Source organism: Trifolium pratense, linkage group LG2 (genome assembly GCF_020283565.1).
Source record: "Trifolium pratense cultivar HEN17-A07 linkage group LG2, ARS_RC_1.1, whole genome shotgun sequence".
NCBI classification, from domain to species: Eukaryota; Viridiplantae; Streptophyta; class Magnoliopsida; order Fabales; family Fabaceae; genus Trifolium; species Trifolium pratense.
In genome coordinates, this window is record NC_060060.1 from 45,754,573 (window position 1) to 45,781,134 (window position 26,562).

Genomic DNA, 26,562 nt, shown 5'->3' on the forward strand with positions numbered 1-26,562 from the left:
TCAGCTAAATTAATTTATATATATTGCATATTATTGAGACTCAACCTTAAATATATCTAATAGAAGGGATTATTAATAATATAAAGAAACTCCAAAGCAAAATAAATGCTTATATATTAATAATCAACCTCCAGAGATAGCGTAATGCATTTTTTTATCTATATACACATAGATTCCAAAACAACACCAGAAATGTCACATTAGACATTGTCTATTACAATAAGAGTTGCATTGCATAATTCCAATAATTTATATTAGGCTGATGATATGAAAATATTGGCAGAAATATTTTTACTTTGACCAGATCTTCATAATTGAATATTATAACCCATTGATTAACGTAAAAAAAATAAATAAATAAATAAATAAAGATTATAACCCATTGATATGTACTTTTTTATAAAACTATAAGACTTTAATTATTAATGTAGAAAAGAAAAACAATATGAGAACTATATACTAAAAGATTATTAGAATGAACGAGGAATATTTATTATATGTAGCTAGACCGTACCACGTGAATGAACGAGGAATATTTGGCTCTTGTGACTACACGTCTTGTTTTATGATCATACATTAGAAGCATGAATCACACCTTCCCCCGAATATATTTGTAGTTGATAGTTGAATATTGCATGAATTAATATCGATCATATCCAACGAAGATAGAAGAGTAAAAGAAGCCACGACACGAAGGTGGAATATCAATCATATAGAAAGCCTTCTCTTGTCATAATATTGAGCTACTTATTTAAGTGCTCACCCAAAAGAGAAAAGATATAAGAACAAAGAAATAAGTGGTGTGTATTTTTAAAGTAATTAAATTATGTGTATACTTTTTATGTCTAAATAATTTTTATTAAGAGTTGTGACTATTCATGATCATATATGTCAATAGTTGGGTTTTGTTTTGGTAATTTTTGTTTGCATATAATCTCTTATCTAGATATTTATCTTATTTGAAACAAAATACTAAAATGTGAATATCTCATCTCTCTAAATAAAAGATCGATGGTAGTATAAGAGATTTGATCCGTAATCCCCCGATATTCCGAAATTTTTTACATAAAGGTTCCTGCTTTCTACCCATAATTAGCATCTATCTCCCGGGGTCACGCATATATTGTTTAAAAAAAAATGGATATGGCATTTTCAAGGACTTAAGCCCTTATGTTGAGTATGACTCAGACACAAAAAGATGGGCAAGGAGTGGGAGAGTTGAGCGAGCGTAGTGAGTTCCATTCCATATATATTACACATGACACCACATCAATACATCATCTTTTTTATGAAAATAAACCCTATCTGATATCATTAGTAATAGTTTGTTCGATATAACCAGCCGTAGATGTGGCCGCTTAAGTTAGTTGATAGTCACTACAATAATTTGTCTCCTAATGAACTTTACTAAAAAATAAAACCAAAAATAAATTTTTTTGTCTCTTTTATTCTAATAGAAACTATTTACTAATCCAACTCAAAAATTACGTTATAGAAGAAGTCTAGCCCGCCGGTTCAATGGATAGTTTGACAAAGCCCGAAAGCGATCACTCCAAAATTATATAGAAAATTTCTCTTCCGATCCCCACGTTTCTTTTATACCCGCCTAACTGACGTTTTTGCCTTTGTAAGGTATTTCGATTTTTATGAATCAATTTTTTTTCATAGTTTAAAAATTTCGGTTAGTAGAAACCAAAATTTTGTATTCCATATTTTTTGAATTTACAATAGCAGAATGGGATTTTAAGGGAGTATAAAAGAAATGTGGGGGTCGGAAGAGAAATTTTCAACTTTATATATGAACCACTAAATTTTGATCAAACGGTGTTAGTGCATGACGGCGGTACAATTTAACCAAGGGTAGAGGAGGCTCGCATGCATGTGCGAGGTGTGCGACGGTATAGGGCCTCAAAATTTTTAGGGCCTCAACTCAAAATTTTGAGGTCCTATAATATTATTTATATATTATTTATACCTATAAAATATCATATGTATATTAATAGATTAATTTTTAGGCCCTAAAATAATAGTTATATATTGTTAATGTTCATAAATATCATGAGTATCAATATATTAGTTATCTATACTCGTAAATATAGTTCTAGTCCATTTTAATCTTTGCATAAAATTTAATCTTAGATTATGATGTTCCTTTTTGACGTTATATTCAAAGATAATTATTTTGTATTTCTTGTTCCATTTAATTTAATGTAAGGTTTAATATTGATAATTTATATGTTTACAAGAATGTTTTTTTTTTTATATTATATGCAATTTAAATCGATAATTTTTTTAATTTTTTTTATTAAGGGGCCACTTTTATATTTTGTACAGAGCCTCCTAAAACTCGGAGACGCCCCTGACCAAGGGTGTTGGGGTAGACCACGACCACCCCCAAAATATAAGAAATTATTGAAATACCCTGGTATTTTTATAAATTTATATTTTTATATTATATATTTGTTTGTGAACAAAATTAATTAATTGAATATGTAATCTAGTGGATAATAAGCTGCTTACAATGTGAAACTGTGATAGTATTTATAAATGATGTATTTTTTACAGGTATCAAATTTTAAATGTTCAAATAATAGTGCCCATATAAATACATTGTAATAATTTATTTATTTTTTATACCATATTATAAATACAAAGACAAAAAGTTTTGAATTCTGATAATTTGAAATTTAATTATCGAAACGTTATTTCAACTATGATTCGTGCACAATTTTTGCCAAAAATTTATCCCAAACATGTACCCTCCCAACTGGGCTTATACTCCCTGTACGGATATGCAAGAGCCCAAAAAGAAAAATATTACTTGCACGCATGCTCTACCTATATCTGAAAAATTGTTGTACTATTTTTTTTTTCGATAATTAAAATTGTTGTATGTATTTTATTTAATTTAATTTTTATCATATTATAGGTGTAATTTTTTTACCATCGGTGACTAATATCCTGACAAGCTTGAGTTATATCTTATATTGTTTAAAAAAATGGAGGTTGAATATTTTATAAGTGAGAGAACTTACAAACCTAACGCCACAAACCTAACGCCTTAAGATTTTGGGTAAAAGTGTGGTGTTCAACTCACTTGTATTGTTGTTCTTAATCCCAATGTAGATGATCCCCTATCTGCCCCCTCGTGACCCAACAATGGTATTAGAGTCGATGGTTCGACGAAAGGTTCGACCGGCTCCTTGTATCGAAAGTCTTCCTGACAAAGGTGGTTAGACGGTGTGTTCCGTTGAGCAGTAGCAACGGCGGTGCAAGTGTATGGATGAAAAATCTTCCGCTTGAGGGGGAGCGTAAAGTATTGGATGACTTACACCTGAGGGTAACAAGTGTGAGGTGTGTTAAGTCTCACATTGATTAGAAAAGTGGTAGTTGAACATTTTATAAGTGAGACGACCCATAAACCTAACGCCTTAAGGTTTTGGGTAAAAGTGTAGTGCTTAACTCACTTGTATTGTTATTCTTAAGCTCAATATGGATGATCCACCAGCTATCCCCTCGTGATCCAACAAGAATTTGTTGAACTTGTTTTACATGCTAATTTTTTTTATATGCAGTAGGGCTATAATGAACACATTGTTAGTAACTAGTATTGTATATCTATACAATATATAAAGGAAATACTTGAATTTGGTGTAGCCTTTTTTTAAAATACCATAAATACTCTTAGCAGTTTTTTTTCTTATTCTTTTTAACTTCCAAAACTAACCACACACAAACAGTTCCAATTCATTTGTTTCATTCTTAAAAAAAGAGATATATGAAAAATCTAGAATATATAAATTTACACAACTTAGTATAATAAAAAAATTGAATCACACAGACGAACATAGATAAATGTTTTTCTCCACTCCTGCATGAAGTCCTGAACATCCCAACCCAAGCACAAAACACACAACTGTACAAATGGTTTCAATTTTAGGGTGTGTTTGATTCGCAAAATAGCAAGTACTAGAACAAATAAAACTTAAAGGACTAATTTGTATCTAAGAAAACTTAGAAGACCTATTTGTACAAACATAAAACTTAAAGGGATATAGATACTTTGGTTTTATGGAACCAAGCTGCAAATTTTTTTTGACAATAAAGTAATAAGAGATAAAAATAGCTAAATACTTACTAAAAATATATATATAATTTTCAGTCGACATCATAGCGTTAACAAACCGAAATCTAAATCTTACCAATCAGACTAAATCGTTCCACATATGACCAAAGTTCAATAATAATTTGAGATCCACAACCTTTGATGACATTCAACTCCGAAAAAAAAGATATTTGCAAGTATTCGAAGCAAAAAATCGACTATAGATAGTCTCTGAGATGACCGATTTTATCACATACCGATAGGATATAATTGCAAGATTGATAGTAAATTAACCTTAGTGATAGCCATCCTAAACCCCTTACTTGAACTATAATGAGTATATCATTGTTAAAACATTTAATGTGTCAAAGTTGATATGCCACTCCGAACAAGCAAAACACCACCATGTAAGTCTCTGAACAAACCAACAACCCTGCACTTAGACAACAACTGCAAAATTGTTCTAAAATGACAAAATTTAATCATAATCTATGTTTTTTCGACATTTGAATGAGGACCTAGATATCAAAACAGGAAGATATGACACTCTAAAAAGAGTGTAAAACAAACATTTGTACTAATGAAATATATTGTCATAGTACTAGTGCAAACAACAATAAAATTAGTTCGGTTTCATTCATCAAAAGGAACACTAATGCTCAATATTTTAAAAGGCAATCTAATTTGAACCAAAGTTTGAATGAACTGGATTAAACTTAGATTGAATCAAATTAAATTGTGTGGTTGATTTAATTATTAGTTTTTCTTTTTATAAATTTTACTTTATAATTTAACTAAAAGTGATATGATTCAATTGTGATTGGACTAATTAAATTGAACAATAATTCAAAGTTTCAGAGGTCAGATCTTAGGTCCAATATTTTTAACACCAATTGCACTACACCTAATATCATTATCATAATCATATCAATGCTAATAAATTTTAAAACATAGAATTATAAAACTATAATTTATAATATCATAAACAAGGTGTTGCCACGTTTGGAGTAGATCTGAAACACAAGTAACATGTAACACTTTGCTTACAATTAATTGTTTGTTTCTTTGACCATATAATATAAGGTGTGAGATAGGGGTGAGCGGTTTAGACAAAATTGATTATTAAACCGAAGATTCAAATCACTCTAAATAAATAAATAAATAAAAATCAATATGTTCTAGTTTAGTTCAAAAATTGAACCGAACCAATAAAAAATTTCGATTTTATTTTTAAGAAGCGATGAGCCGAATGGAAATATATAATAGCTTTACTATTATGTTGTTCCTTCTTGGCTCAGTCCAACATGAAAATTTATTTAATCTTTGAATGAATGTATTTGATGGAGAACTATCATCATTTTAAATATATTGTATAAATTTATTTAATTTTGAGTATGTTGTAAAATTTATTTAATTTTGTAGTTTTTTATAAAATAGAGAGCATGCAATAGTTTGTATGAAAAAAGATACTGTAGTTTGAAAAAATAATAGCTGAAAATACATAAAAAAATGGTAAAGAAAATACAAATGATGAAAGTATTGTTTGACAAAAGAATGTCTGAAGAGTAAAATATCTTCCAAATACATTTATTTTTCACATGAAATCCAACAATTATCCAACCATGTTTATTTGTTCTTTACAAGTTTAATCCTCAAAATTATTAAAACAACATTCTTTTCAAAGGGTAACTTTTAACCTTGGAAAAGGGTCAAAAATTTCGGCAATCCCAATATTTGGGGGGTAAGTATAAAGCATCATATGAACTTCCCAAGTTTTAACTGCCACTATACAGATTTATCAGTGTTTATGAATATACACAAAACCATATTCACACGACTTTACCTTTTAAGACAATGTCAATGGAAAAGTTTAATCCTGCAGGTTGTTGAATGAAACATGTACCTACCTATCATTAAAGGCATTGAAATGAAAATGAAACATTTTGTCCAATAGGGAACTTATTGGTTAACTTAAGAGACAAGACAAGAAGAAACAACTAAGACAAACCCTTCATAGTGCATGTAGCCACTATATTAGGGTCCCCCCTCTTATCCCTCTCAATCATACGCTCCTTCCATATGATATGAAAAATTAAATAACTCAACAAACAATCTAGTCCATATAATTGTAGAGTTAAAAAACTTAATCCTTAAAATTAGCAAAGTTTGAAATGTCTTAATCACATCAGTCACTTCGAAACATTTCAGAGACAAAATTGTGTGGTGCAAATAAACTAATATGATCGCAAATTTATAATTCAGTAGTTGAATGACTGATGACGCTTATGATGAAAGGACTAAACATGCGATTTACTTAAAAATTAAATTGAACTATCGAGCAAATTATGAGCTAGAGACCTAGAGTGGCCTTTCAGCATCGCATATTGATATAAAAAGGACAGATTTGGATTTTGAGCAGGGTAGATGCACGGAGTTAGCCACATTTAGATTGTGTGATTAAGATCAGAAGGTCCAGATTTCAATGCACTACTGAACTTGAAATCTGGACCGTCCGGTCTTAATTGAATGGCCACAATGTGGTTGAGTTTGTCCAGTCACAGGATGTGACTGCGGGTTACTGCACACAACCCGGATCCAAAAGGGACCTTTCATCAGTTAATGGCAGATGAGTAGCCCTATAACAGTAGCTCCTCCTTTGAGACATTAAATAAAGGACATAAAAACATGTAAACGTGTAGCAATAGAGCTGTATAAGGAACCCACATAGAAGCACTATATGTAACGAGAGACCCCATCAAATATGTAGGTTCTGTATAATCCAACTGCTCAAAGAAAAAAGATATTATTTTTATTATTATTACACATGAAATGATACAAAAATACACAACAAGAAATACCTGTACTTTCCTATTTCTGTATACTAAAAATGATGAAATGAAATGCAAGGATTAATTGTTCCATAGAATTTTAAATCCATTATATATGTCCCTACCTACAAACTATGCTCCCCTAAGAGACTATATATATCCATATACCATTGAAAATAATGTCTTCAGTTATGCATTATATGCAAAATATTCTGCAGAGAAAAATGAAAAATTCTTTTGTTTCAAACCATAAGAGGTTGTTAAGTCATGTTGCAAATAAACAAAATCCTTAGCTGATATCTGGTTGTAACATTGGGAAGAACGCCCAACTATTGCCCGATCTACCACCTTTTTTGTTAGTCCACCACACAGAGCCATTCGAAGATGTTCCAGAAACATCGCCTTTTCTGCTGTCGAAATTGAATTCTTTGGAAGAACTAACAGAGTTACGCTTCTGACAACACTGCTCGCCTTCTATTGTTTTCCCTGAACAAACATCGCAACAAGTATTGGTGTCTTTTAGAATCTTTTCTCTGTCAATAGGGTCTTTGGCCAGTATACCCTGAGAAGAACTAGACATATTTCGAAGTAATGCTCCTGTTTTATTTGCAAGACATCGTGCAACATCTTCGCCAGTTAATTCAAACGAAACTCTGTGATCAACTAATGTTGGATTACTCTGATATCCGTGATCCGAGTTTGCAACAAATACACCCTCAGGAATCTGGTTTAGAACATTGAAGGTTTCTCGAGTAGTTGGACCAGCGCCATCAGGAGTCAAAGTGCCTGAACCTAATCTGGATTCCTGCCCTAGACCATCTGGTGTTGCACAGCCAGAACCCAATCGTGATGCATGTGAAGCACAGTCGGGTGTCAAAGATCCCGAACCTAGTCTTGAACCATGCCCTGCACCTTCTGGTGTCAACGATCCGGATCCCATCCTTGAACCACTCCATCTTCGAGTGGAGAAGTGCTCGAAACCCAAGATCTTTGGTGCTTCCCCTTTTTGGAATTCAAGTGATGAGCGTCTATCAGGGAAAGGCGAGGAGGTTCCAGAAGTTGAAATAACTGATCCAGGTGATACAAGTTGAGCACCGGGGCTTCCAGGATATTGTTGATAAGGCTGAAACTCGTAATTGTATAATGCAAACTTGTGTGTCCCGTTACCTTTAAGAGCCAGCGAAGATGCCAACAATTGAGCAAATGGAACCTCAGGAGACGACGGTGTTGTCATCTGTACAGATTCAGGTGGAGGAGTAAAATTAGCAGTTGACGGTTCAGTCGTGAAGTTGGAAAATACTGGGGGTGAAACTAACTGCGTCTCATAAGCATATGGACCTATGGTAAAAATCGATGCAGGGCCACAAGTAGAGTAAGCATTGACAGAGAGAGAACTGAGTGAAAGTAATCCAGCCGCTGGTGAGTGAGTTGAAGACGGTGGATCAGATTGGAGAAACGATGCAGGAGAAGACGGAGGAGCGATGAAAGGCATTACAATGGTAGGTGAAGGATTCGGTGCGGCGTTAGCAACTGGAACTGTCGGTGCAACAGGTTCAGGAACAAGGACAGCATGACCTATTCGCTTGCTGGTTTTATTATGAGATCCAAAGCAAGACGGCAGGCTAAAGCAGCTTCCCCATCGTTTCTTCTGCAGTTATCAAAGAAGCAATTGCAAGGCAAAAGTTAAAAACTAGACCGAAAGAAAAACCATATACTTAAGAGAGGGAATTTCATGTATTGATATTCAACAATCATATGAAACCAGCAAGGTTTCTTACTCGACCAAATATTACAGAATCTCTCTAAATTAAACATTAAATGATTTGAGATATTACTTTATTACCAATTTGGTAATGTTATAACACACCTATATTGAGAGAAATATTTCAGGGCATAAGAGTAATTTGACAATAAAAACCATTACGGATAATAAGTATAAAGAAATGAAAAGCACCGGTATGTCTGGATTGACTTATTTGAGCTTATCTACTGGCATAAGTTTTGTGGCATTGCTTGGGAAAACTTATCAAAACAGCTTATGACAATTTTCATAAGTGTTTTTCAGCTTATTTTCATAAGTTCACCAATATATAGAATATGAAAACAGCTTGTAGCATATATAATAACAATTTATCTTTTGTTATAAAAATAGCTTATGCAAGTTTATACAGCGCTTATCATGATAAGAGCTCGTGCTATAAGCTACAAATAAGTTATTTATCCAAACAGGTCCTGAAGTAGAAAACTAAGACTTCCTTGAGACAGCGAAATACATTTTCAAATGGATTCGACAGTGCAATACATTTCCAAATTTATTCTATTCTGTATTGATGAAAACTAAACTACAATGCCAGCAGGAATGGGAAGGTCAAGAATTCAGCGCAAATTCCAGACATAAATTCCTCTAAACTCATTAAATGATCTGTTTTCAGACCCGACAAAAGAGATTTGATATTGCAAACAGAAGTTTTGCAGTACGGATTTGCACGAAAACATCGCGACAACGGTTTAAATTTTTAAAAAACCAAAATCAATACAAAAACATAATACCGCTGAAATCAATTTGTCACTTTTCGCAACACGGTTGCATACAATTTATCGTTTTGCCAGCGAAAAACACGCAAGCATAATAAATACAGAACATAGATTACTGAAAGCATATCAAAGATGTCGCTTTTCGCAACACGGTTGCATACTGTTTATCAGTTCATTGGACTGAGAAGCATGTGAAGATTTAATTAAGGTGACTCCCCAGTGTTTATAATCAAAAAATTTAATCTGCATTAGAACTATGTCAATAATCAAAAATCAAAACACAAAGCTTAAAATTACATCAAATTATCATCAAGGTAATGAAACAAAATTCATTGAATCATTATGCATCAAAATTTTAACTCAGAATCTTCTCCAAAAGATCATATATCTTATTTAACTATAGTTCTATCATGAAAAAATCCCAATTATTAAAACTCAACACTAAAATTATGTACTACTAATAATAGAATTAAACCCCTTAGATATATAGCTGAATCAATCAAACTACACTAACATGGAATGCACAAAACATAAAAATAAAATAAATAATTATAATAATTCATGGTTGCTACTAATTATAGAATATGAGGGGAAAAAAGTTGCTACTAATAATTCAAGATCCAAATTCAGAAATTTCCTTGTTTTAACAATTTTGAGAAACCAAATCAGAACAGTATGAGGTATTAAAAAATAAAAACCATGAAAAGAAAAAAGTGATTCAAATCTTTCAACGCAAGTCAAAAAAGGAACTTTTACACAAATATGAAAATAAATAAAAAGAAAAAAAAAATTATACACAAAACACAAGATCCCATAATTTTCTAATTTTTGCACGTTGTTTTTCTCGGTAACCAAACAGAGCGTATCGAAAATCGAAACGAAACGAGGAAACTGGTCACACGTACGAGACAAAAAATATGAATATTTAGAGAGAGAGAGAGAGAGAGAGAGACGAACCGGTGCGGTGGTAGGTTGGACTCTGGATTCGGCGGTGACGATGGCGGTGGCAGCAGCGTTAACAGTATCGATGCTGTTGTTGTTGAGGCTTCCCATGGCGGGATTTGGAGGGAAACACGGTGAGGAAGTTATTTTCCGGTTACCGGAGTTTGAGGATCGACGGCGGTGGAATGATTATTCGGTGAGATGCAATCATGGAGTTTGGAGAAAACAGATATATAATATGAGAGAGAGAGAGAGAGAGAGAGAGAGAGAGAGAGAGAGAATAGAAGAAAATGGAAAGTAGTAGGAATTAGAGAGAGTGTTGTTTTGTGTGTGTCATGTGGTGTGGCTTTGTTTGTGCTTGTGTTTGTGTGATTCATCACTCAACATGAAAATTGGAAATGGACAATCAAATAGTACTACCATTTTAGATAGATATTGAATTATATATTATAGTATACTTTATATACTCTATTTATTATTACATTAAATATATTTTAATGATATGAAGATAATCTTACTTGATTATTGTTGAATATTATGAGTGAGTGAATGTTTCTCTTAGTCGAAATTTAAATTTAAACGAGAGTTTAGTCTCTTTTAATTAAACTAAGCATGTGTTTGTTTTTGCGGTAGGATATACTTAAATGTGTGTTTCAGTTCGAGCTTGAAAATATGACTTCGTAATATCATATTCAAATTGATATTGGGACGTGATATTATTGAAAATGATGTGGAACCAAACGAAGCATAAATCATGTTTGGAATTGCAGTAGATAGGGTACTTAATGTGCATCCAGGTTGAAGCAAGAATATATGTTTCCTAAGTCGTATTGAAGTGTCGTTAAGATGCGGGAAATCAACTGCAAAGGTCAAACGAAGTGAGTTTTAAACAAAAGAGAAACATCAAACATTCAATTGATGGAACTCCTCCTAATGATGTCAAAGTTGGTCTGCCTAATATGCAATTATACATGGATGTGCATGGAACTATCGAGAATTTTTTCTGAATGGTTCTTCTTGAAGCTAAATTTTTTCAGTCCTAGAATGTGGTTGGGAGAGTGTGACTCCTGAGGGTTGAGTAACAGACTCGTTGAAAGCTTTCAAAGGCCTTCTGATATATAGTGACAAGTGCTCCTTCTTTAGCTTTAATTTGTAAAATAACCCCTCCTACATATATAATGTTGTAGTTGCTTCCTTCGTCAATAAGGATTCTGGAAATGTCGTGGTCTACGACGGTGGCCATGATTAGGAGATGAAGTTTTTCATTAGGAACTCCATCTACCAATTCATGATCGCCAAACCCTAGGATTGGTCTCTTCATTGGTTTTGGATTTGTCTCAGGTGTTTTTTGTTTGGTAGCACTAGGTAGATCTTCGTGTTGGATCGTTCCTCCATATATGGTGGATATGACTCGGTATGGTTCAAAATCTTCATATACTGCCATTGGAACTTCAGAATTGAAGGAGGATGGTAGAGATGGTGAATTTGTGAAGGTTTTTTTAGGGAAAACTTTCCCACATACAACGCCGCTGCTCTAAACGGGCAAAATAGAATGTTCCTCTGGTGGATATGGAGCTTTGAGGCGTCATAACTTGTACTTCAGGTAAGTAGAGGAAATGTACCTACAATAATGCTAACACTTCAACGCTCAAGTCAGTATATGTTCAAGGTGAGAGATTATGAAATTGGATGAAAATGTGTGTACCTTAAAGATGTGTGTGTGCATATATAAAATAAAGACGTGTGTATAACCATTGTATAGGTCCCTCCATGTGAATGGAATGACTCACAAATATCTTATGAGGGGGTCAATTACTGGTGATGTATTGTAAGAGTACGTTGGACTTGTAGATTGGTCATTTATATGCTATGTATGGAGCTTCATTAAGAACGATATGCCTCAATAAAAAGTTGAGGAACTAGATCAGTTATGTCTTTGGATAATTGGGCTTTTGACCATTCCAAAGCAAAATGTAAAAATAAATCCTCGAAAGTCAAATTTTATAAAATTAAAAAAAGAGCATTTTAGTGCCCCCTTTAGCCCTAACACTTATTGCTACACTTCTTTTGTTTTTTTTACAAAAATTTTAGGTTAATTAATATTTTTAGTCCTTTTATTACTAATTTTTTACACTTGTTACAATTTTGGTCATACCTCATGTTTTTTTCCCTAAAAGTGATCCTTTTTTTATGCCAAGAGGTGAATTTTAGTCTCAAATATGATATTTAATCTTTAGATTCAATGTTGGAGACAATAAATCTCTTTTTAAATGCAAAAAATCACCATTTAAAAAAATTATACAAGTTAGAATCAAAATCGTAATAAATATAAAAATAGAGGACCATAAGGTTTGATTTTAAGATCACCAAATGTGTGACTAAATATAGATTAAAAAATGTATGATAGGTACAAAGATTTCATTATTTAAGCGATCAATTTGTACGATTATAGGCTATTGGGACAACTTTTTTTAAAATAAAAAAAAATCACTTTTATATATAAAAATATTGCATCTATTAGTTGCAGATTTTAAAAAAAAATAATAATATAATAATAATAATAATCAGAAAACAACTTTAAATGAGAAGTTGTTAAGATGACAAGTTTGTCTAGTGGTGACAGATTTGTGTAATATGTTAGAGGACCTGAGTTCGATTCTCAAATTCATTATAAAAAAAGAGAGAGAGAGAGAGAGAGAGAGAGAGAGAGAGAGAGAAAAGAGAAAAACACGTGTTAAAAAGGTGGAGGAAAAACTCACTTTCACACATACTAATCTGCTACTAATATATTTTGTAAAAAAAAAAAAATCAACTACTAATATATTAAAATCGATTACCACCAAATTTACTAATTTATTCTTATTAATTTTAACTACGTTGCAAGTTTTATATCCTTCATTGTAATTTCACTAATATATATATATATATATATACGCTTAAAAATATGAACAAAAAAAATTATAGATAGGAACAAAACAGAACAATCTATACATAAAAATAGGAAGAAAAAAAAAAGTAAAAAAATTATAGAAAGTTTAGTCAATAAAAAAGTTATAGAAAGAATATATAAAAAGTATGAAGAAACCACATAAAAATAGAAATATATAAATAAAAAAAAATACTCTACATAAAAAAAACATAAACAATATTTTTCATCAAAGAAAAGAAACATAAACAAATTTTTTTTTATAAACGAAACATAAACAACATTACTACAAAATTTATTACTAACCATTAATAATAATATACTAATAAAGTTAATTAGTATCAAACTTATTAAACTATCCTAAATATTCATAATAAAATTTCTAATTTTTGATTAAAAATACACACGTGACCGTTATTTGTCACTAAAACATAAAAAATCGAATAAATAAGTTTACAAAAATTAATTAACACAATAAGGGCCCGTTCGGATTCGGCTTATTTTTTAGCTTATGAAAATAGTTTATGCAAATAGAGTTTTATGTTAATTTATAAGTTTTCACTAACAAAATTGAATTTTTATAAACTATCTTCTCATAAACTAACTTGAAAAGTTTATAATGCATAAAAATTTATTTATTTACATAAGCTACTTTACATAAGCTAAAAAATAAGTCAATCCAAACGGACCCTAATTCCACTTATATTTTAACAATATTATATAACAAATTTTTAAATATTTAATTTGAAATAAATTTTCTACATTAATATAGTGACAAACTAAAATGTCGAATAAAAATTAATTGACCTTAAACTAGTGATTAAATAAATTCGTAACCAAAAAAATTCCTAATAATTAAATTATTGAATATTAAATTTATATTTTTTATTTAATCCCCAATAAATGGACCTTAAACTTGACAAATAAAAATGTTTGTACCAAAAAAAATCTTGACAAAAAAATATTTTGCTTGGATATATATTAACAGCATACTTTGTGGAAGATGTAGTACTTTTTCATATTTACAAGAAAAATAATCTCTTGTTCTTGACATTTTCAAAATAATTTCTTTCAAGTTATTAACGACAACATTTATTTTCTTTTTTTTTTTTTTTGAAGCAGACAACATTTATTTTCTATTTCTTTCAAGTTATTAAAGACAACATTTATTTTCTAATATTAGTAATATGACATATGACTAACTGCATTTTTGGATCTATTTAATATTTGACTAACTGCATTTTTGGAAACGGTGGGCGGTCGGTTCCCTCTTCACAAAAGTTTATCATTTTATATTTCTTTATGAAAATAAATTTATCATTTTTGTTCGGACTTTAATTATCTTGTGATTGAATTTGAAATTATCGGAGTTTCCGTCCCTTGACTAGAAAGTTAATACTAAAAAAAATAAATATATCATTCTAAAGCGTAGTTTCGTACTTATTGCGTGATTTCAACATAATGAATTCTGAAAAGAAAAAAAAAAATACTATTATATAGGTTACTTGACTTAAGAGTGTCCATTGTAGTGTAATCTATTTCTGATCTCTTGATTTTCTCATTTAAATTTTGTTGTTCTTTTTACATAAAAAAAATTGTATAGTTTCTGATAGAAATAATTTTTTATTATACTTTATTTTATTGTTGAATTCTAACTTATCAAGCCTCATTTCACTGAAAACATAGGGTTAACACAAAAAAAAAAAAAATTCATTCTTCAGTTATGATTTTGGTTTTTTTTTTTTTCAATTTTTTCTTCTTGTTTTTGGATTTCTATTTTGTTTTCAATGTTTTCAACTACCGAAAAATTATAGTATTGAGTTTTGAATTAGGTCGCTCTCTTTAAAATGTTTGATGGTCCTGCTACAAATTGTGCAATACAAACAATCAATCAAAACGTCTCCAAGAAAAAATAGTACAGATAAACTATATTGATTTTCTACTGCAATGTAGAAAACCGTTGTAGAAATATATCGTCTAAATATGGCAATTGTGGCCACTCATATGGTATATATAACGACCATTCGATTTTTTTCAAATAATGGATATAAATAAATAAAATAAAGACGGTGTAGAAAATAGGAGAATAGGAAAAACTCGAAAAAAAAATCCAAAGCTATGGCACAAATTGTGAGTTGAGTCGCATCCCCTACTAATATATGTGCAAATTTTGATTTAGAATGTTCATCCCAACAACATTCTGAAGTTGGCAGAGATCCGAAGCAAGTTCGGAAAGTTCATCCTATATCTTCATAAGTGAGAATATGAGCAAAGGATACGTGTCAAAATGTTACGATAGCTAATCTACAACGGTCACAAGGCCAAGAAACTTCTATAAATAGAAGACACCATTTAACGTTAAAAAGCAATAGATAAGGTAACAAGTCAAAGAATATATCAGTAAATATCAACAACTTCTCAAACTGTTTAACTCAACAATCTCTTCAAAACATCTCTCAACAAAACACAAAAGCTTAAGTAGTCTAGAACTCTTAGTATGTATCAATATTTAATTAACTTATCCATGAGATAAGCCACCCAAACATTTTCACCCTCGAAACTTTGTATACATTCTAATCTCTTTTTATTAGTGTTTAAAGGCTTGGGTTGTGTCAAAAAAAGAAGAAGGTGAGAGCCCACATTTGGTGAACTAGTATAAATTTTTGTGTGTTGATTTTTCTAACCCTTAACTCTTTGCCAAATTCTATGGTACATATGTTAATTTCTAATGCACCGGTACATTATATAATTAAATTAATAGATAAATGATTATTTTCTAAAGTAAATCATTTTTCTTATCATTAAAATAATTATAGTAACTACATATTATTCATCAAAACCGTCAAAAATATAAAATTCGATATTTTTTGGATTTTTATTCATCATAATAGTCAATATTGAATTTAAAAAAAAAATATTAGAAAAATTAGTATAATGCTTATAAACAATAAAATTGTGTTTTTTCTTGTGATATTATTATTTCTAAAATACAATAATCGACTAATAGTTATTTAATGCATAAAAATAATCGCTAATTTAACAATTTACTGACGTGATGTACCGGTACATTCAAATTATTCGAATGTACCGTAGAAGCCCCCTAACTCTTTATTTCAAGTATTTGTTTATATCACACACAAAATATTCACTTTGTTTTATTAACTTTTTTTTTTTTGATAAACAAATAATATTATTAAAAAGAGTACAAGGGGTACTCTAACCCATATACAAAAGTGAGAAGTCCAGACCCAGCATCATAGCAAGAGAAACTACCCACCTTCTATGAAGGGTTGTAGAATTCCGCCAAATCATGTGCTCGAAAATCGGACAGAACCCAACAAAGTAAACCGGACTAAATGATTACAATATAACAATAGAAAGCAAAAATAGCAGAGCACTGTTTGACAGAACAATCAATCCTCCAAAACTAAAACATGATGACAGACCCACTAAAGTAAACCCACATCAAGCACAATACAGTCTTAAGCTTTTGATACACACTAAGAGTTCTAGACTACTTAAGCTTTTGATACACACTAAGAGTTCTAGTACTACATCAAATTGAGAAATTAACTTGACAAGCACATCAAGTTAATTTCTCAATTTTTTTTTTAATCCGTAATAAATGGTCCTTAAACTTGACAAATAAAAATGTTTGTACCAAAAAAAATTGAGAAAAAAAATATTTTGCGTGGATTAAACAACATACTTTGTGGACGATGTAGCACTTTTTCATATTTACAAGAAAAATAATCTCTTGTTCTTGACATTTTCAAAATGATTTCTTTCAAGTTATTAAAGACAACATTTATTTTCTATTTATTTGACACTAATATTAGTAATATGACATATGACTAACGCATTTTTGGAAACCCTCTCCACAAAAGTTTATCAATTTTTTTTTATGAAAACAAATTTATAATTTTTATTTAGACTTTACTTACCTCACGATTGGATTTGAGATTATCGGAGTTTCCTTTTGCTAAAAACTAGAGAGTTAATACTAAAAAATTAAATTTATCATTCTAAAGCGTAACTTTGCACTTATCGCGTGATTACAACATAAATTCTGCCAAAAAAGAAGAAGAAGATACTATCATATAGGTTATTTGAGTGTAATCTATTTTGGGTCTCTTCATTTTCTCATTTAAATTTTATTGTTCTTTTTACATAAAAAGATGTACGATTTATAATAGAAATAATTTTTTTATTAGACTTATTTTATTGTTGAACTCTAAATTATCGAACCTCATTTCTCTGAAAACTATAGGATTAACACAAAAAATAAAAATAAAATAGTTGTTCTTCAATTATGATTGTTGTCATTTTTTTCTTGTTTCTGGATTTTAATTTTTTTTAAATGTTTTCAACTACCGAAGAAATTATAGTGTTGAGTTACAAATTAGGTCGCTCTTTTTCAGATGTTTGATGGTCCTATTAGAAATTGTGCAATACAAACAATCAATCAAGGCGTCTCCAAGAAAAAAAGTACAAATAAACTATATTGTTTTTTCTGCTGCAATGTAGAAAACTGTTGTAGAAATAATCGTCTAAATATGGCTATTGTGGCCATTCATATGGTATAACGACCATTCGATGCTATTGTGGCCATTCATATAGTATAACAACCATTCGATTTTCTTTCACTCGATATAAATAAATAAAATAGAGACGGCGTAGAAAATAGGAGACGAGGAAAAACTCAGAAAAATATCCATTGCTATGGTGCAAATTGAGAGTTTAGTCGCATCCTCTGAGGAAATTTGTAATTTACTGGAGTTAAAAACGCGGGAGCAAATTTGTAAGTAAATTTTTAATTTACTTATATATGTGCAAATTGTGGTTCAGAATATTCATCCCAGCAACATTCTGAAGTTGACGGAGATCCGAAGCAAGTTTGGAAAGTTTATTCTACATTTTCATAAAAATGATTCCCCCTCTAGTTCTTAATATATTAAAAAAAAAAAATTTTTTAGATTAATAGAATGTTTAATATATTTGAATTCTCTCCATGTTTAATGGAGTTGGATTTGGATCCATACATGGATTTGGATCATCTCTAATTTTCCCTCATATTTTCTATCATTTTTTTTAATCTAAGAATTAGTAAATTATAAAGAATAAAAATGAGAAAAAATTAATCCTTAAATTAAATAAAAAAAAAACATAATAAAAATTAGAGAGATCCAAATCCTTGATCTTTTGTTGAATCTAATAATTTAACTTCTTATACCATCGAGTTAAAAGGGTATAAAATGATGTTGTAATTATGAATTGTGTGAGATACTCGTGATTCACTGCGTAGGTTGTTGTTCTGTCTATGTTATGTTTGCTTTTCACGTGATAGTAATTGTACTGTATGGTGAGGACCACATGATACTTGTAGAATTCCATATTGGGCCAATCAGATACGTCGAATAAGTAGACTAGTCTGATATTTGACTATCTCACATGAATTGATTGAATTACTGTCATTAATGTTAAGGTTGAGAAAAACTCATACATTAAACTTAAAAGGGTCATGCTAACCGGTGTCCCGGGGCACTGGTTAAGGAAACCAAAAAAGAAAATTTTAAAATTGAAAATAACACTTTTTAGACTTTCGAGGCGTTGACTGCACAAACTTCAATATGATATTACTATATTTGGTTCCTTAAACAGTGCTAGCATTTTCCAACTTAAAATGGTAATAGTATAAGATAAAAAGAGATAGAGAGATAATTATAAAACTGTACCGGGAGAAATAAAGAGATGGTAATATTTTTTACATTCTAAATAAAATGAATATTTTTATATTTTTTATAGTTGTATAGTTGTACAATAGACAAAAAATTGTCATGCGGTTCGATGAGAGACAAAATTTTTTATTTTTGTTAGATCTCTTACTACCTATTTTGTCCAGTCCTAACAGGGTACAATAAAAGTTGTCCAATCCAGTCTCCTGTTTTTTAGCAGATCAAACACAACATAAGTTTAATTCATTTAGTAGAAATTAAATATCACACTTTAATTCATTAAGGATGACATTTTAGTTATTAAACTATTTGATAAAAAGGGTCTTATTGACGTTTGCTCTATAAGGGCATTTGTTAAAGAACCTAAAAGTAGAATAATTACATTCGAAAATACAACAATTTCATTTTTGAAAAATTGAATTTACAACTTTTGAGAGGAATATTTCTATATTAAGTTGTTTATCATGTGTCTTTAGGGCATATGTTACCGTTTGCCTTAAAACTATATATATTTAGTTTAATTTGGATGACACCTTTTTTTTTGGTGTAAACCGGATATCTTCTGCGCGCAACTGCGGAGACTAATCTCTCGAGCCTTGTAGGACTTAAATGGGTGGCGAACTCTCCCTAAGAATTTTAAGATTGTTGCATGCCCAGCTAGGGGATAGAGAATGATAACATGGGGAATGGATTCTCTCAAGTGTAATTTACACTTGAGAGAATAAAGTGTAGTTTGTTACCATTGATCAAGAGAGAGAAACATATAAAAATTTAGAAAAAATGAATTTAGATGGTGTTAGATTACACTTTATTCTCTCAAGTGTAAATCACACTTGAGAGAATCCATTCCCGATAACATGTGTTGTGACGATATTTGCTCTAGTTAAATACTCCCCTGGATCTTAATTATAAGCAAAAAAATTATTTTTATATTCATTAAATAATTGATGTATCTGATATATATATATTAAAGACAATACATCAGTTATCCAATGAATATTTTAAAAAAATATATTTTCTTATAATTAAAGTTGGAGAAAATATGGTTTAGATTGGATAAATTTTCGACTAATATACTTTAAAATTATACTAACATTTTTTATTGATAGTAATACTATAAACTAGTAGAAAGTAACAAGTTTAGTGTAAAATGTAACATATAATATATTAAAAATTAACATTGCAGAACAACAATAAATCAATAATAGATAATATTTGAAATAGTAAAAATATACCATTAAAAAAATATACCAATAAATCAATAAGGAATAAATTTTTTATTATAATATATTCTAGTTATATGCTGTTAGCTAGTGATTCATTTATCAATATGTTTTGGGTGCGTTTGATCCACTAAACAATGAAGGACAGGACAACAAACTTTGTTCACAGTTTGATCTGAATTCCAACACCGGAACAACACAAATGTGCTATGCAGGACTGGAAAATTCCCCCAAATCTTGTTACCCACCAAAGTGGAGTACAAGATTTTGTCCGCTGGATAGTAGAGAAAAAGACAATATTGCCCTATGATTGTCACTTTTTCAATACCACGGCTGCACAATTTTTTTTTTAAATAAAATTATTGTATAACCATGTATGTTTATTTTTTTAACGAAACCATGCTTTTGATCAGTACGTACTTGGTAATTGTTTCTAGTTTGTCCACTTATTTTAAATTAAAATTTTAGTTTGACATTTTGTGTGTTGCACAATAATATATTCAGATTTAACATATAATTATAATTTTATTTATGCATTAAAAAAATTATATAATTTTTTTTAATTTCATAATATCATAATAGATTTTTGATAAATAGAAAAAAAAAATTAACAGTTGTGAAATTTTGATATATTTATTTTTAATACTAGTTCTAATAAAACATTACACAATAGAGGATATTATATAGTAATTTTTCACATTTTTGTCTTGTGTTGTATATCGATTACCAAACAATGCTCAGAACAAAAAGTTGTTTTGTGGCTCACCTACATGTTCTGTTCTGTTTGTCCTGTCCTTTATTGCGAATCAAACACACCCTTAATTGACTTGGTGTGTTGTAGGTAAGAAGAGGATTGTGGTTCAAAACGTGTCTTCCAAACATGATTGCTTTTGGACTAAGCATTTAACCACTAAACCAATACGACATTTTTTTTTAATAACTTATGAAAGTGTTTGTATTTTAACAGTTTCAAATTGTCTCAAACTAATAAAGAATTATTTTCTTTCATCAAATAAAAGATAAATTTCTCTATAAATATGGACATTTTAAAGAAGAAAAAAAAACACGAAAATCATATTGTTATGACTTATGAGTCAAAATGTGAGGTGGCCAGGTGGGATTGATGTTTCATTGAATTATGAATCGAACCACAAAATCCATGTTATCGTTTGTTTCGGAGAGAAGTGAGAGTTTTTAGGGGGCCAAGTCCAACATCAACTACGCCGAACCATTAATGCTATGCAGCTAGGTTTAAATTTCTCTCTTCTTTGATCCAGCTCTTACTATACTTGTACTTGGTCTAAACTTAGCTCAAACTCCTCATTAAGGCCTAGCATAATACCATATGCTATGGTCTGGGTGCATAGAATTGCACCTAATAAAATTTCATGACAACCCATAAATTTCATGATAATGTTACCCATAAATTATTTATCTCACTAATTTACATAAAAAAAAAAAAAAATCATCCAAACTATATGTTTAGAAAGAGTAGTGGTATATGTATTATGTACAACTAATATTTGACAGCTGATAAAAAAAAAATATGACAATTTTGGGACAATTGTTTTGCTTTTTCTTCTTTTATGTGACAAAAAGAATACTAAAGCGAGAGATTAAGAGAGGTAGTAAAAACGAAATGTGATTATGAGAGAGAATTGTCTAAAAAGTATGTCACAATTTAGGTGTACATACAAATATCATTTTTCAATTAGGAATTAAATAAAATAATATCGACCTTTGAAAAGTCTAAATAAATATTGATTAAGATAAAATACTAGATGTTTATAAGAGCAACTCCAACGGCAGTTCGTTGAGAGTCCTTCAACACTAAAAGTGAGTCTTTCACGCGTTCTACTATTGGAGATGTCTGATGTGGCGAGGACCGTAACATCAGAAACCAACAAGTCTTTGTCTCTTACAACATATAAATATAATTTAGCTACGGTAAAAATGAAAAATTAGTTTTGCTTAAAATATTAATATATTGAATAAGTTATGGGGCTCATTGCAAGTTCTCGTAGTCATATCATTAAAGTAAAAAATTAGAGAGTTATATTTTAATGGTTTAATTAGTCTATTGGTCTTTTAAAGATATTTTAGGTTTTACAATGGTCTCTTAAAGAAAAAAAGGTCCGGATTGGTCCCTTAAAGAAAAAAAGACCCGGATTGATTCCTTAAAGACATATATTTTTGCCATATTGGTCATTTCCGTTAAATTTTAACTCCAAATATAACAAAAAATTCCAATGGTTAAAATTTTAAAAATTAATAAGGTTTTTGGTGGACCACTTACACTTAATGACATTCACAATTCAGTCTACTAAAACTAATATTTTTTGTAAAAAATTGACGGAAAGTACCAATTGAGAAATATACGTGTCTTTAAGGGACCAATCATGACATTTTTTTTCTTTAAGGGACCATTGTAAAACCTAAAATATCTTTAAGGAACAAAATGAGTAATTAAACCTACTTTAATAGTGATGTGGCAAGTTGAACCCACTCAAAGAACTTAGAGCATAATTATCGGTGGGTTTTTAACTGTTGCAAAACGTCCCTTGTCAGTGAAGGGCGATAATCCATAGCTAGGAAACGTTCATACACTTACCCACGTTGTTCCGTTCAGGTACGTGCTTTAAATGCCACAAAGGCATGACTTTTTTAGAGTGAGAGATATTTGACAAACTATGTGAGAGATATTGTGGGTCAAGTGGAACCCATTTTAGAGTGTTTGATGAGTTGTATGGATATTTAAAAAATATAGTTAAATTGTTTAAATAATTAAAAAATATAAAATAATATAAAATATTAAGTGGGTCCCATTTAAAGAACCCAAATAGGTTTGATGGATGTATATGCTCTTATAACGCTGTTGGAGTTGCTCTTATAAGCATTTAGTTTTTTATTTTAATAAATATTCATTTAGTACCACCAAATTCTCAAAGAAAAAGTAAAAAGGTAAAGTAATTTTCTTTTTAGAAAACTCCTTTGCATAAGAAAGTTGGGGGTATGCACGTGTGGGGATCCACTTGCATTTTGGTGACATTGTGAATGGTTTTTTGTGCCTATCATTCCCTCGTGTGTGAGAGACTGTGACATTCCCTAAACTAAAGCATCTATCTTTCTCTCTTTTATATTTGCACGGTTGGTTCACTTCACTCATTATATATATTTTCCTTTTTATCCATTGATATCTCTCTCTTTCTAACTAACTAAAAGTAACTTTTATTAACTTAATCAACACCCCTTTTGAAGAAGACAATATAATTGAACCTATAATTATTCAAAGATGTTGATCATTAATCCAAAGATACATTAAGATAACCACTAACTAAACTAAAAGATTATAAAAGACACCACAAAGATTGTCCTTTTAACGTCAATGTCAGTTTTATTTATCTACTTTATACTTTATTTCCCTTCAAAGCAATTTTTACCTAGTTATTTTTTCCCGCAAAACAAATCTAGCATACTTTTTTTTTTTTCTTGAAATTACAAATCTAGCTTACTTACCAATTATACTTAGTGGTAAAAAACTTAAAGATATTTTAACTTTGAGTACATTGTAATTTTTTTTTTTCAAATACAGTCGTAAAATGTATCACTTTAATTTTTTTTTGGAAAAGCAAAGAAAATAATAAATTAAAAAAATAAGTACAAGAAGTGCTATGAAACAATACAAGCAAGTCTATCACAATGAAGACTAAAAGAAGCACATCAAAGCTAGAATTATTAAGCCAAACTAGTGAAGCACCTAAACAAACAGCCTATGACCACAAAACTCAGTACCATCACAATAGGACAGCTATTCAAAGAAATGTATCACTTTAATTAATAGAATTATTAATGTCACTAAAGCAACAATAGCAGCCAAAATGAAAAGATACAGGGGTCGGTCCGGAATTTTTGTAGGCTAATGCAAATATAAAGTGATCCTTTGATGGTGGTTCTGCAAGTGCACAGAATCACAACCAAGTAATAAAGTGATAAGTTATCGTTCTCCACATGGATTGTGCCAAAATTACTAGTTTCGCTTAGGAATTTAGATAGTTTTGCATTCGCTTTGTTGTTTAGAGAGAGTTGTGCGGGTAAAAGTAAATTGCAGGAAAGTAAATGACTGAAAAATAAATAAAGTTGCGTGTGTGTCCACGCGGGGTGGTTAAGTGTTTTCAAATCCCTCATTTACTTCTGTTTGGTGGTTAATTCCCTTGTTCCCCTCAATCAGGATTAGTCTTATAAAATAGGTTCAGAAGCACTCGTTCTCTATTTCTATTACAAACTGGTCAGAGCCTAGTTAGGGTTGTCTTACTCTGCTTAAATGTTCTCGCCTAGTCGGTTCCACTTTTTCGTTTAAACTTTGGTTCCGTTACCCTTAAGGCTCAATGTATCGCAAGTTGTCACGTGTGCCTCAAACTAGTCTTAACTCTGACTTCAAGTAGAATTTATCGTTCTAGACTAAGCTTTAATCCTATACTAAGACCTCATATACTAAATTTAATGGTCTCATGTTCGACCTTAGCACACCGTCCTTCGTTCGGGATAATTAGCTTTGTTTCCTATCCGATATCCACTATCTTCCTTAGATTTTATTCTAATGTTATCAGTATTAAAATAAATATAAAAACCAGACAATAAAAGAGTTTTAATAGGAACAACTGAATTTATACCCAAATTATACAAAACCAAACATTCATAAAGGAGTTCATCGCGACTCCACCTAACCTAGGAAAAATAAATTACAAAGACAATAAAAAAAAGAACCTTATTAGCCTTGGAGTTCCTTGACCCTCTTTGCCTCCTCCTTAGAGTTCTCCTGACTCTCTTTTGAGTATCACTATTGTTGAGTGATTTCTGAATGAATAATAGTGAAGGAGGAATACTCTATTTATAGTTTTTCAGCTAGGTTTGAGTTTTTTCTGCGCGTCCATCGCACTCATCGTGGCCACGATGGCGTGTAATTTTGCCTCATCGTGCAACGATGGATCATATCGTTGGTATGATGGAAGATCTTCTCCAGATTTTCTGTTTTCTTCAACCGCCTTTCATCGTGCCACGATGACAAGTCATCATAGTACGATGGTAAAGATTTGTTGCAGATTTTCTTCAATTTAAACCGTCTTCTTATCGCGCCACACTAGATCTCATCGTAGGTACGATGGATTGCGCTGTTTATTACGTTTTTGCCCTTTTTTGCTGTTTTTTCCACTTTTCTTGCTTTTGGGCCAAGTAACTTCACTTTTTCAGGTATTTGCTTGATTTTGGGCTTCAATTGCTATTAGAACAACCCTAAATTACTACTAAAAACATCATATAATTGACTGTCATCACCCTTTAATAAATAAAAACGCAATTTTTTTTTTTAAAAAATTATCCTTGATTTCAGTTGCAAATAACATAAAAAAAAATGATAATCCATGTAATTAACGTAAAAAGATTCATAGTCTAATCAATAACGATAAAATATTTTCTAGCTACTTAAGACGAATCACTTTTTGAACATTTTTTGAAACAAATTCATCAATTAAGTAATGTATTAAATTTTGGACCCTTAATTTATTAAGAGTTTTTCTTCTCGCACACTCTGGAACACATGCACGCCCCATGATATTCCAATTTACCCCTCTCGTTACTTAGACAATGAGTGTGTGTAAATTGTGGAAAATTGGAACACCATAGTTCGCATCATACATAGCAAACAATGTGGAATTAGATTTCGCTATCCAAATAACGAACATGTCGACAGTAAAAAAAACTCATACAGTCAAAACTGATTGCCACGTGGCTAAATGTGATTGGCCATGTGTGAGACAGTGACAATGCACCAGCCATTCAAAATTCGTGGAAAATTCTATATAGGGGGGACCAATGTGTGAAAAGTTCACACCAAATCTCTCTTTCTCTCCCTCCATCATTCTTCTGTTAATTTTATTTTTACTTATTTTTTTTTAAAATTAATTTTAGGCTTAAATGCACTTTTACCCCCCATGTTTTGAAAAATGCGGAATTTTACCCTCCTATTTTATAATTTGTTGGATTTTGCCCCCTACCAAAATTCTGCACAAAATCTGCTTCTGAGCCTCAAGTTCAAAGCTTCGCACAGAACTCAATTTGGATCCATAATTCACAAAAATGATACCGAAATGACCGTAATCGAGTTAGATTTCCACAGAATCAAAACTCCACTAAATTTGGAGTTACAGAGAGAGATTAATTACCGTTTTAGTGAAGATCTGTTCAAATTAATTATCGTATGAAAAAAAAGTAA

The 26,562-nt window shown here is 30.7% G+C and overlaps 1 protein-coding gene across 1 annotated transcript; it reads right to left on the reverse strand.

Moving 5' to 3' along the window:
• Positions 1-6,892: 6,892 nt before the first annotated feature.
• LOC123909472 lies at positions 6,893-10,840 on the reverse strand. The gene is made up of 2 exons (XM_045960313.1): positions 10,426-10,840; positions 6,893-8,581 (listed from the first exon to the last, which is right to left on the reverse strand). The coding sequence occupies exons 1-2, from the start codon at positions 10,519-10,521 to the stop codon at positions 7,223-7,225; spliced, it is 1,455 nt and encodes a 484-aa protein (XP_045816269.1). The 5' UTR covers positions 10,522-10,840; the 3' UTR covers positions 6,893-7,222.
• Positions 10,841-26,562: the final 15,722 nt, after the last annotated feature.

Excerpts from the sequence above, each read along its gene's own strand:
- LOC123909472 (XM_045960313.1), bottom strand. The coding sequence starts at position 10,521 with ATGGGAAGCCTCAACAACAACAGCATCGATACTGTTAACGCTGCTGCC. Across the intron at positions 8,582-10,425 it reads TCCAACCTACCACCGCACCG|AAGAAACGATGGGGAAGCTG; the intron begins GTTCGTCTCTCT and ends TGATAACTGCAG.